This window comes from Crocodylus porosus, unplaced genomic scaffold (assembly GCF_001723895.1).
Source record: "Crocodylus porosus isolate Cpor-Errol unplaced genomic scaffold, CroPor_comp1, whole genome shotgun sequence".
NCBI classification, from domain to species: Eukaryota; Metazoa; Chordata; order Crocodylia; family Crocodylidae; genus Crocodylus; species Crocodylus porosus.
In genome coordinates, this window is record NW_017728936.1 from 1,279,076 (window position 1) to 1,292,457 (window position 13,382).

The 13,382-nt window shown below is 46.0% G+C and overlaps 1 protein-coding gene across 1 annotated transcript in view; it reads left to right on the plus strand.

Annotated features, from left to right (window-relative positions):
• The window catches only part of DCPS (decapping enzyme, scavenger), a 70,900-nt gene that overhangs the window by 43,326 nt on the left and 14,192 nt on the right, over nucleotides 1-13,382 (plus strand). Inside the window, exons 3-4 of the mRNA XM_019546963.1 lie at nucleotides 4,979-5,124; nucleotides 12,634-12,747. Of these exons, the coding sequence (XP_019402508.1) occupies nucleotides 4,979-5,124; nucleotides 12,634-12,747 (260 nt within the window). The remainder of the gene's footprint in view (nucleotides 1-4,978; nucleotides 5,125-12,633; nucleotides 12,748-13,382) is intronic.

The window sequence follows — 13,382 nt, forward strand, 5'->3', positions numbered from 1 at the left end:
TTTAAGACGTAGGAGGTCTGCCAGTTCCCTGGAGAGCCAAGGGGGCTGCTGTGCCCTTTTGCTGCCTTTCCTCTGAGATGGGATGGACTTTGCTTGCACGTCCAGGATTGCTCCCTTGAGGAGCAACCGCTTGTCCTGAACTCCCCTCACCACTCACCTCACCTCACCTCACCCTTCTGTGGTTGGATTCCTCCCACCCATACTACTTGACCATGCCATCCCATTCAGAATGAAGCCAAATCATGAAAACCCATTTTTATACAAAGCATAAACATGCAGCATCCAAAACAAATTAGAGTCTGCAACACAAGGTGTTTCCTGTGCTGCCTGCAGTAGGAAATGGAAATGCCTGAGGTTTTCTTCTTAATCACAATCCTAACCCTCCCTCACCCCCAATCCTTGCATTTTCTCTGACATTTGAAGGAGGAGGAAATCACTAGATAAGTCACAAAAATGAACTACTACTGCTTGCTTCCTAGGTGAGTCTGGATGGCAACAGAGCTGTGGCCAGCTTAGAGTAGATTGGTGCCTTACTTGCAACATTGCCTCTTTTCTACCACAGTCAAACTCAGATAGGTGGGTGTAGGGGAGAGCTCTCTGCTGTCTGTAGTTCTTTCCCAGATGCTGTCTTCAGGAAGACAGTGAGTAGTAAATGTGCCTACAGATTTAGCTGTGTTGGAACTTTAATAAATACATTTTGCATTGGGATACAAATGGTTAAGGACTTCCTGGACTTCCAGAATTGTTTTGGCTTTGAAGTCCATAATTAAAACGGGAGTAGTGGACTCTAAGTAGAGGTATATTAATGGGTCTATTTAATGGAACAGCCCCCTTGTCCCTCCTCCCACACAGGCACCAGGGACCATAAAATGTTTACGGAAAGTCAGAGTAATGTTTTGACTCCAGGGATGCAGGCAGTTTTGGTGTCAGATCCTTTCAGTGTCGATCTGCGTCCGAACAGCAGCTGTTCTACATTCAAGCCAAGCGTATGCGGTGCTCTTGGGTTCTCTCGCTGCCTTCGTGTGTATTTAGAGCAGTTTCTGGGTAAGATGGAATAACCACTGACATCTCAGTTGCAATTTACGTTTTTGATGTAAAGATCAGTGGCTCCAGAGACTGAACCTGTATCTGTGCGGAAGGAGTGACCTCAAAAGATTGGAGGATTGGGTCAAAAAGAATCTCATGAGTTTCAACAGTGACAAGTTCAAAGTCCTGTCATGCACCACTACAGGCTGGGGGCTGTAGTGGAACAGTCCCAGTGGTACAATCCCATGCACCGGGACAGGCTGGGGGTGACTGGCTGGGCAGAAGCTCTGCAGAAAAGGGCCTGGGGGGGTTACAGTGACAATTAGCTGAATATGAGCCAGCAGTGTGCCCTTGTTGCCAAGAAGTCTAACAGCATACTGGGCTGCACTGGTACATGTATTGCCAGTAGGTCAAGGGAAGTGATTATTCCCCTCTATTCAGCACTGGTGAGGCCACATCTGCAGTGCTGTGTTCAGTTTTGAGCACCCCACTACCGAAAGGATGTGGACAAATTGGAGAGAGTCAGCAGAGGGTGACAAAAATGGTGAGAGGGCAGGGGGGACACAGTTTATGAGGAAAGACTGGGGGAACTGGGCTTATTTAGTCTAGAAAAGAGGAGACTGAGAGTGTATTTAATAGCAGCCTTCAACTACGTGAAGTGGGGTTCAGAAGGAGCTGGAGCTGGACTGTTTTCAGTGATGGCAGATGGTAGAACAAGGAGCAACAGTCTCAAGTTGCAGCAAGGGAAGTTTAGGTTAGATTCAGGTCTCTAGCCCACTGAGCTCTCTGAAGCTGCCATGGAGGTGCCAAGTATACTGTTGTGGTCACCCCTGAATTTGGAGCAGCACTGAGACCACCCACCAAAGAGGCAGAGACCACTGGACAGACATATCAGAGTACAGTTCCAAATTAGGGCCCAGTTCTACCAGAGGAGCAGCTCATTTTCCCTTGAAATGAAATGAAATCTTGAATTCTGCATCTTCTCATAGGAATGCCTGAGCATTACTCCAGGTCCTGCTTTAAGCTAAGCACTACTAAAACCCACTCTGGCTTAGTTTTCTAAATGGTTCCTGAACTTGAAGGTGAAAGAAACTCATTGCAAGTCACTAAAATTTTCCTACACACCTTCCCCAGCCATCTATTGATTAGCTCACAGAGGAGGTTGGGGCATTTCTCAGTGAATGTGAAATTGCTTTCGAATGACAGAAGTAGTAACAAATGCATCCAACTCCCAGGACCACCACTTAGGTTTTCTTTCTCTAATTTAAAGTCTGTTCACTGATTTCTGGTTTACTTTTTTTTAAGCCGGTTGTAAGCTCATGTCTGGGGTGAATATGAAATCCAGATTCCACTGCTGGGCCATAGGGAGGTCTGTTGAACAGTAAGCAGAGAGCAAAGGGGCTCTCATTAACCGAACGAGAGGGCCTGCAGAACTGCTGGTACAGTCAGAGTCTTAAGGTGACTATTTAGGAGCCACTGACCCAGCAAGAACGTCGGCTGGTTCTGCAGTATGGCAGCCCATGTCAGAACTGCTCAAAACGTCCGTCTCTTCAGGAGTGTAGCCTGGCTATGCTTACATTAGGAGGGTCAAAGCTGCAACGTAAGTGGTAAACCTTGTCCAGCAGTCTGTGCTTTCCCCCTTTAGTCCGGAAAACTCAGGAATTTCTGGCATTTGAGCCCCTACCTTTCTTTTGTTCCCGTTGGAGGAGGTCTGGGTTCGTGGGGGGGGTGATGTGTGGGGAATATGCACTGTCAGCTTGTCCTGCTGCTGTGCTCCTAGATTCATAGTTTGTAAGGCCAGAAGGGACCTCGGAAGTTCATTGGTTCCAGCCCCCTGCACCCAGCAGGAAAGATAACCGGGGGTCAGGTGATCCCAGCAAGGTGACTGTCCAGTCTCCTCCTGAAGATTTCCAGGGTAGGTGACTGCAGCACCTCTGGAGGGAGCTTATTCCACAGTCTGGACATCCTGACTACGAAGAAGTTTTTCCTAATGTTGAGCCTGAATCGGTCTTCCAGGAGTTTGTGGCCATTACTCCCACTTTTCCCCTTGGGTGCCCTGGTGAACAGTTGTTCACCGAGCCCTTGATGTCCTCCCCTAGTGTAATGGTAAACTGCTACCAGGTCCCCTCTCAGCTTTCTTTTCTTCAGGCTGAAGAGTCCCTATCCCTCAGCCTTTCCTCGTATGGCTTGCCTTTTAAGACTGATCATACAGGTGGTCTTCTTTGGACTCTCTCAAGCTTGTCCGTGTCCTTGTTAAAGCATGGTGCCCAGAACTGGAAGCAGTACTCTAGCTGTGGTCTCACCAGTGCTGAGTAGAGAATTAGTGAGCCATGCTAATTAAAAGTGCCCAGTCGTCACGCGTACCAGCGTCCCCATGCTGAAAAAATGGGAGCAGGGCACTTTGAACTTTAGTCAACGTTCAATGAGCTTTAGTTCAAAGTGCCCTGCTGCCATTTTGCTGTGTAGGAATGCTCTTGCACGTGACACTGGAGTCTGCTGGAGCGTGCTAATTTCCTCATTCCAGCAGACTCGATCTGCTTGCGTCTGAGTAGGCTCCCTCCATGTGTATAGGAGCCCTAAGTGGTGGTTTTGTGGCTGATGGGACCAGGCATTGGGAGGTGAAGGGCACCCCCCCAAAGCTAGTGGAATGCAAGGGCTCCCCCCAGCTCTGCAATCCCAGCAGGGCCTCTGCTCTTTCTGTGGACGCCTCGACTCCCAGTGCTGTGCGCAGCTGAGCATTAGCCTAGTCTGAACAGCGCCAGGTGAGAGACTTAAGCAGTAGCCCTGAACACAGCTGGATAGAGCCGGGGATGGCAACAAAGGGCTGAGTGGAAATGGGAGCTTGGCTTCAGGTTTGGACTCGGGAGGCAGCAGAGCAGCCACCCAGGTGGGGAGTAGCTGAGGCCCTGGGCCATGGGGAGGGAGAGAGCAGGCCCGGCATGGCTACGCGGGGCACATCAGGTGGAAAGTGCTGGGTGGGAGCTGCACAGCGGGGGCCATGCTAGAGACTCTGTGCAGTCTGGGCGACTGGGAGCAGCAGTTCTGCAAATGCAGCCAGTTGCCACTGGGCTCCTGTCCTGAAGTGACTGACACAGGGTCCTGCCCTGCAGACCGTCGGGCACCAATGCTCCCTCCAGGTGCTGGGACAGGCCAGCAGGAGCAGCCACCTTGGTGCTGGAGCTGGAGCTCAAAAGCTAGCAGTTGCCTGTTTCTTGGTGGACATATTTAGCACTGTCAGGTGTCCTGACCTGGGCTGGGTGGGACCAAGGGTCTCTCCACGGGCCATACAAAATCCCTTCATAAGCCATATTTTGCCCACCCTGCTGTAATCACATTCTGCTACTGTAACCTCTCTCCACCCCATCTCTTGCACAACTGGTCTTTTCACCTCCAGGGTTTCCTATGTGTGTTTTTACTAGGAAACACCCAAGCTCAATCTATCTTGAAGGAAAAATGAGCTTGTACAGGCCATCAGCTGGGTGTGTATCCATGTCTTTTGGGACTTGGCTTTGTTTTCCTTTTGGCACATCTGTTTTTTGTTCAGCATCTTTGTATTTATCCTTCTAATTGGTGACCATTTGAGAGCTGTTCCCTTGGAGACAGACCAGGCTGCTGCTGTCAGAGCTGCTGGAAAGCAAGTGTGAAAAAAATACTTTCACTGGCATGTTCCATTCCACCCTTAACTGGAATCATTCCTTCTGATATTTTATCAGCTGATTACTTTTAGCATCTGCAGCTGCATGAGCCTTTCTTGCTGCAAAGAAGCAATATGAGCTCTAGGGTATGAAGTTTTCCTTTGATTTTTATGCAAATTCACCTACTTCTTTAGAGGTAACTTCTGAAATCTATTAGCATGATGCTGATTAAAAGTGAGAAACAATTTATCAGTGACAGAGGGAGGTAACTTTGATTTAATCTCTGATTATAACACAGAAAACATGTTTATTTCCAGAGATAAAAACCACAGTGATATACCCTGCCACAGAGAAACACCTTCAGAAATATCTGCGCCAAGAAGTGCATCTCATCCGTGAGACTGGGGAAGATTACAAGAACATTACGCTGCCCTTTATCCAGTCCCAGAGCTTCAGCATCCAGGTATGGTTACTCATCCTTAATGCATCTCAGTCTCTTCTAGAGCAGGAGTTTCAAGCATGCAGCCTATAGAGCAGTGTCCCCTGGCCTGTGTAACTCCTGGAGGGCTTGGGATTTCAGTGGCAGCCAGTATTAACCCCTTCTGTTCCCCGAGCCAGTGCAGCAGCAAAGGTAACTGCCTGGGTTAATGCCACCATTGTTCCACCCTGCTGCCAGAATCTCAGGTATGGATCCCCACTGAGGACTTTCATTAGCAGTGAGGTAAGCAGCAATGTTAATGCCTGCAGTACCGTGAGCCAACACAGCCTCTCAAGCATCTGTGGGTGTTAATGCAGCTGTTGTTTCCTCCCATGGCCAGAGGTGCATCCTGGCTGGGCCCACAAGGAGCGCTCTAGTCCCGATACTGCATGTGGGACCAGATGAATTTGACACCCCTGATCTACATTTCACTGTTCCATCTGGACTGAGAGGTAAAAAGAGCCTTTTTTGACAGTGGCCTAGCACTCTAAGCTTTGTGTTGTGTGAAACTGGCTGTTGCATTTGAACAGACTTGGAGCAACTGGCTTTAACAGAGGAAGAAATTTGGTACTCACAGAAGTTTGAAGTGCAGGTTTCTGCTCATGAGCTCTTCAAAGATTGGAAAATCCTACCAGTCCAAACAAAAACATAAGTAGGGTGTTCTTGCTCTGGTAGTTGTCCCTGATTTGAAGACAGAGAGGTAGATCGCCTTGTTATTCTAAAGTCAGACAGATGGCAGTGTAGGGTTGCACTTTAGATTAGCTAAAAAGGTGCAAATCTACCCTGCCTTCTGTCTAATGAAATTTATGTATATGCATAGCCCCTCTCCCCTCTCCCAACAACCTCTCTTCTTTCTTGCCATGTTCCTAGCTGTGCTGAAAGGATCATGTAGAGTTGTTTAAAACTGTGCAGTTACAGTGAGATTAAGTTAATGTTACAGCTGTTCCATCATGTTTGTCCAGCCAACCAGAAAACAAAAGATTGTTAACCAAGAAATCTATATGAAGCTCTGGATTTTCAGGAGCTTTAGGTACAGAAGCAGGGCTCTGGCACTTTGCCATCTTCCTCACCTTGTACTGATTATTCATGGGGAGTTCTCTCATATCAGATGGCCGTCATCAAAAGTTTAAATCCAAGTGTTCTCAGCTTCAGTAAAACTGACTTATCTGCCTCTGTGCACTTCCTCCCACTCTTCCTGACTTAGTTGTTTCCTGGTTCTTGTCCTGCATCTCTAATCACTCCCGCTTATTGTTTTTTGTGTTTTCCATATCTCTCGCTTTGGCCCCTTCCTCTTTTTCCTCTGTACCTTCTTCTTGAGCAGCCTTGTTTGCAAACATCAATTCAGTGATAGTTTGTGCATGATGGGCCAGGGACCCAGGTCCCCTGTATGCACGAGGGTAGCACAGGCAGCAGTGCAGGTTGTGCCCCTCGCTGCTGCCCCATCCTGCAAGGGTCCTGCAAGTGTGGCTAGGGCAGCATGGAGCTCAGAGGCAGGCAGCTTTCATGCACCTCCCCACTCTGCCCTGCCACACTGGGTTTCACATGCTGCTCTGCAGAAGTGGCAGGGAGGGCAGCATGATGGGGAACATCACCAGTACTTGCTGCCTCCCCGGGGGCCAGAGCTGGGCATGTTTGCTGAGCATGGCACACAAGGCCATTTGCAGCCTCACGGCTGCAGCTGACCCAGGCTCTGGGGTAGCTGCTGCCAGTCATGGTGCCTGCTTGCAGCCCCACAGCCACCAGTTAGAAGCAGTCTGGGTTCCTGGCTAGCAGCAGCTGCCTGGAGCCCAGGCTGGCGGTATCGTGTTGAGCAAACTGGCCTTATGTGCCATATTCGGCAGACATGCCGGGGGTTGCTGACCCCTGATTTTAGAACCTCACACTCAGGTTATGTGTAATTTCTGATTCTTCCTGCTTAAGATTAAGGAATAGCCTTTGTCATCCATGCAGACAGATAGAAATCCTTGGTGAGACTTCCTCCTTTTGCATCTCAGTTATGGAGCACCCTCCTCTCAGGTGCTGACAAAGCCAGTCTCTTGCCCAAGTCTCTATCCATCCAAAATGCTGCTGTAATATCAATTTTCTTTAGTCATTGCCTTTGCCCTGTCATCCCTTCCTTTGCCTTTATCCACTGGCTTTCCCCTTCTCCATCATACCAAATACAAACACCTTGCCTTGGCTTCCAAAGCCATTTCCCAGCCTGTCCCCATCTATCTATTGCTTCTTATCGCTCAAGACAAACTCATGTCTTTGCCAGTAATACCAGCCTTCGTTGTCTGTTCAGTGAATTTTCAAACAAGGTTTTCATGCCTTCTCCCATGCTGCCCTTCAGACATGGCAGGGGCTCTTTGGAAACATATGAAGGGCCACTTTGTTGTCCTCTTCCAAGTCCCTCATTAAGTCTTCCTTTCCTGGGGTGCCTCCCAAAAATACTTCACTGTTAGTCATGCTAATCAGTTTTGTCTTATTGGTACCCCCATTTGTCTGTATTTACCTGTTACTTGTCTTCTACTCAGCTTGCAGGCCCTTTGGGGTAGAAATAGTCCATGTTCAAAGTTTGTATGGTTTGTAGTATGATTGGGGTCTTAATCCATGACTGGAACAGATTGAACTACCGTACAGATAAGTTCTCTGCAGTTTGTTGCCAGAATCTTTTAGATGAGCCCATAAGCAGCACCTGCAAGCTCTGGCTGGATTCTGTGACCTTGCAAAGCTTTCATTATGAAAATCTGGGCTTGCTGTAATGACTTATCCAGGTCTCTGCGCAGATTCCTGTTGGACAGCTTGCCCCATACTGTGTTGCTGTTGCCCTCCACACCGCGTGGGAGAGGGGCTGTTGCAGGCTAGTGGTATAATTTCTGTAAAGTTTTTTTCAACCCTTCAGCAAGAAAGATGTGATACAATTATGATTCCTCTCATTCCTAAATTGCTTCAGTTTCTAATTTGCAATTTGAATATTCCATATGGAAAACTGTCCTGGACTGGGAGATAGTCAGTCACTAAAGAAGATGAATGCTGTCCTGATTGTCCATAAACCCTCTGCTTTGGATGGTTTTGGTTTTGCCAAAATTGTATTAGACTTCTTTTGCCACGGGGAGTAGATTTGTCTCCTTTCTCATGTGCCAGCTGACTGAACAACTCCACTCATTGTCATATTTCCCCACTTTGCAGGGTAGGGAATATTTCTCTTGTCTGTTGGGACCAAGTCTTGCACAAAAGGAGGAGCAAAATTATTCAGAAAATATACTGCTGTCTCAATAGTTCAGTTAATGTTTCCATAGATTGGTACACAGCACATTAGAAATGATAATTATTGACGTGGCTAATCTGTACACCAGCTGTTATAAAAATTAAAACTGGTGTACAATTCAAACGGTTCCCAGCCCTCTTCACTGTTGTTTGCTACAGTTCCATGTGCTCTGTTTCATGGTGTTGCCTCTGGACCCTGATAAGGGTGGTTCGTGTGGGTCCCTAATAAGGGTGGTGCATGTTCTGCCGTGTGACTGGAGCTGAGGCTTTCCTGAGGCAGTTAGAAATAACATGCATTTCTTGAAGGTGCTTCTGCCCCATTGCAATATCAGAGGTCTAGTACTGATGTACTTATTACTCAGAGCAGCCAAGGGCATTTGCCTCCACTTATCTGCTACCCAAGGCAGTGCTGAAGCAGTTAAGGATAGAGTTTGCTGTTTGTTTTTCTGATTGCTCAACATGTTTTCTGCATCTAGTGATGGAGGCCACTTTGCAGGCTGCAGTCTGCTTTCAATTACTCCCCACACTTGTATCCTTTTATTTGCTCCATTTTTTGTTGCTCTCCTGCCAGCAGTCAGGCTTCAGCACCAATAACATACAAGAGGCATTTATTAGCTGTGAAAAAGCAAAAATAGTATTTGCTCTAGAAAATGACAGCAGCCTACTCAAACATTTTTTCCATGTCTTTGCTCTGAAGACTATAGGGCTCGTGGTCTTGGCAGCTTCCTCTGCAAGTTACTAGAATAGCCCTCTCTATGTATTTCAGTATGCATCTCTGCGTGGCCTGCTAGAATTTGTAGTCATCCACCTAGGAAACCATATTAACAAAGGCCATCAGAGGTGTCTGTTTTGGATAAGCTAGGAGACATCCACCAGCAAAGTCTTCTGATATACCCGACCCCTCTGAGCTTTTGATGTTCTAGTCCCTCTTTCTCTATTTCCTCTTCTTGAAATCAGTAGAGCAGAAGGGAGGGAAGGGTGAAGAAAACCTTAATGTCCATCTTGCAAAGGACACCCTGTTCTCTACCTCAGTCTCCATCCTTTCAGACAGAAGGTTCTTTAATTTAAAAGCATGTAGGATTCCCTTGTTGTAGAAGGTAGGGTAGATTTGCAACTTACAGACTAACCAAAATATATAGCTAAATAGTTGCATCTGTACAGATATATTTATTAGATATACACACACCTTACCTTCTACTTGACTTCAGACTAATACGGCTAAGTACGGTTCCTTTCTAGGTCAGGTGGAACCAGCCTGGTTCCAAATATGGTAGGACATTGACTGGGAGGAAATATTTGCATTTTCAAAGTGATAGAAACAAGTCTTGAAATGAGACAGAGAAATGGGACAGACGGTAAAGCACCTTCTACTTGAAGTTAATCGCCAGAGTCTCCCAGGAAATATTTGCAGCAACTTATGTGAAACCTAAGCCAGTGGTATTCCTAAAATTGAGGCCTTTAAATTCTTTGGGATGTCATCTTGGACATCAGTGATGGGGAACTGATCTAGCTTCCCTTGACAGCTTAGAAACCCTCTAGGTTTCTAAGTAAAAGGCTCCAAATATAACAAAATCCTTTGCTCTTCATCTGAGGCTCTGGGAGATTTATAAGCTTGAACCCAGGAAGCTTTACCAGGAGAACACAGTGTAGTGGTTTTAAAAACGTACCTTAGAAAGCCCCCCAGCAAGCAGGCAGCACTCTATCCATCGTCCTCAGTTCTGCAATGCACGTGAGCAGTACCCAGCTTGCTCTAAAGGCAGTGTTGCTTGACACTTACAATGGGAAGGGTCCAGTATCTGAAGGCCAATGTCTTCTGTCATACTGATTTATCAGCAGTGAAAGGGCTTGATCTAACAGGTCTGTCTCACCATTGCATCAGAGTACTGTAGGCAGGTGGCGGAGTGATTGAAAGAGCATAGTGCAGCAGCAGGATAGGACTGGCTCGCCACTGCTCTAACCTACAGGGTGACTGTTAGAACTGGTGACCGGGGGTTGTTGAGATTACTGGCTTCTGTAGTCAGGTCTGCCATTGACTTGCTGTGGTTAAAGCAGGTTGGAGGGTCCAGACTAGAGTGCTTTGCATATGTGGTGCTGACTTCTCAGTTCCTCCTTTTATAAAGTGCAGGCAGTGCCTTGATTTCTGCTTAGAAGATGGCTGAGGGTTTAAGCTGTGAACATAATGCACGCTCTTATTCACAGTATATGCAAGGTGCCTTACCTGTCTACGAAGGTGGGATAATCTACCTCACATTTACTGCTAGGGAAGAGCAGGTACCTAGGTCTTAGTTGCAGAGCCAGCTGTAAAGTTACTCTCTGCCTTGCCTAGAGATAACCTCTTCATGTGCCCGTGCCCTATCAGGTGGTCTGTAATCCTGTCTGAAAGGCATTTTAAGACATAGGTTATCATCTCTTCTGGTATCTGAGATGTGTCCTTGGGAAATAAAAAAAAGACATGGGTGCTCTGACAGCTGTGGAGAAACATTTTGCAAATACACTCAGAATATTCTGACTGTGGAATTAACCCCCTGGCTTATTGAGGTGCAGTTTGCCTGCCGGAGCTCAGGCAGGTGCCATCTGTCTCCACATGCTAAATTTCCTGTGACTGCTGAGTGGTAGTTAACTGTTAGTCCAAAGTTAGGCAGAAGGCAGGGCAGGGTGGCACCTTAGAAACTAACTGATTCAGAGAGATATGAGCTTTCCTAGGCAACAACCACTTCATCAGATGCTGACAGAGTTGTCAGATGCTGTTGCCTATGAAAGCTCATGCCTCTCATGTCAGTTATTCTCTAAGGTGCCATCCTGCCATGCATTCTGCGTGTAGCTTTAGAGGGTCTAAAACAGTGGTGGGCCCCTGTGTCTTCACCTGTGTCAGCTCCCAAGAGTAGAGTCCCATTGTGTGCAACTGTCCCGTGCTGTGATGAGCCCAGTGTCCCAGTTTCCATCCATTTAAAGCTCCTGGGCCCAGTGTCCATCCATTTAAAGCTCTTTTTCCATGTTAAGTTTTATGAAGGGTGTCAAGTCACCCAGAGGAAGTGACCAAGTGCCAGACTGCAAAGGTCCTTAAAGTGGAATTAATGGGAATGGATGCAGCATAAAACATTGATCACAGGTTCCCCATGTTAAAGGAGTCTGTTCTTCCCTGCGAAACTAGCCCTACTTATCGCATGGCTGCTTCACATGAAGGGAGACAGAATGGGTTACAACTGTTTGATTGAGTCTGTGAACAAACTTGTTTAAAGCTAGGGCTTATGCACTTTGGCTGGTTGCAGATGTTTAAAACAAACAAACCCAAAACGCTCTTTACTGGAAGAAGCAGCGTATTACTTCAGCCTGGCTCTGGAGCATCTGTAAAGATCAGTTGCTTCAGCAGGGCTTTTTGACACTTTTAGGTAAAGCTGATTTAATCAACTATTAGATAAAAGCACCAACAAACCCCTGCTAAAGCACCAGATCTGTCAGGTGAACTGGGTTGAAGTAGCGTGCTGCCTGTTCTGGGCACGTGCGTCAGTGCAATAACATGCCGAGTTTAATGTAAAACACTGTTGTGGAGGGGTATGCCTGCAAGCACCCTTGATTGTTTTTAACCTGGTTATCAGGTAACTTTGGATAGCTAGACTGGCAAGAGCCAGCCATGTTGTACCACGTGATATGTTTTCTGGTGACTGGCACTCTTGTTAATAGTAATTTATGTTGAGGTGTGCTTAAGTTATATTCAGAAGTCCCACTGTTACAAAGACTGTAGTCAGATTTAATACCTTTGGGGAGCTTGCTACCCAGCCTTATTGAACAGCCACGTTTCAGCAGTGTCTGTTTCACAGGACAGATGGGTCCTGCCAGGGATAATTCTTTATGGATTCTGTTACACCTGAATGTAGCAACTGCTGTACTGGATTAGACCATCTAACTTCAATATCCCATCTCCAGCTGCGGCCAATACTTAGCACATCAAAGGAAAGAAAAATTCTCTCTTAATTCAGCCAGCCAATTGTGCAGTGCTATAAATGGGGTCAGGAAGGTTTTTTTCACCTGTGATGATCACAATACTCTGGAGCATAATATTTGATTATTTTACAGATAATTGACTGCAAATGTTGCCGACCATAAAATAATTTAGCTCTTTATAAATCCAAGTATAGTTCCTGTATTTTCCACTAGTGGTAGATTGGAGGTAATTGAAGAGGTTAGTGTAAAGGTGCAGTATTTTGGTTTTTTGCTGCTTTTAATGATTGGGTTTTTCTCTTTCAGTGGGTATATAATATCCTGGAGAAGAAGGCTGAGGCTGATCGGATAATCCATGAAAACCCTGATCCTTGCAATGGCTTTGTTCTCATTCCAGATTTTAAATGGAATCAAAAACAGGTTGGTTAGCCACTCACTTGATTCTTTGTCTTAAAAGTGACACCACTTACTTTAAAGTAACACGAAAGAAGTAATATTTTTACGTTAATAACAACTCTTGAGACACTTACAACCAAAAGTTTGAAAAATTGGATTAACCTTTTTCCCCATGAGCACTCAGTTTGGGTACACACCATTAGCAGAAGTGTAACGCTTCTTACAGTTTATTAAGCATGGACACAGCAGATGGACTGGTTGGTTCCAATTTTGTTAGTGACTTACTAGCCAAGTTTATTTTCTAGCTCTCCTACCTTGGTGCTGATACTGCCAGGTCATGTTTAAAACCAGACAAAATTACATGTTTGTCCTGGATGAATTTCTGTTGTTTTAAATTTTTGTAAAACCTCATTTTTGTAAACCTAAAACTTTTAGGCATAAATCAAACACACTGTCCTTTTTAATTGACCCAATTAATTTTCCTTCTCCTTCAAATGTTTAACTGTGCGTCACTTGCCTTAAAGCTGTCTTCATAATATTATCACCTTGTAGGCAGCTTTACTAGAGTGGCTGCCCTTTTTTCATATCTGGAAGTCCATAGATTTCCATCCGGTCTGTAATACTATATTTAGTAGAGTTTTTTTTAATAGCATTTCCTC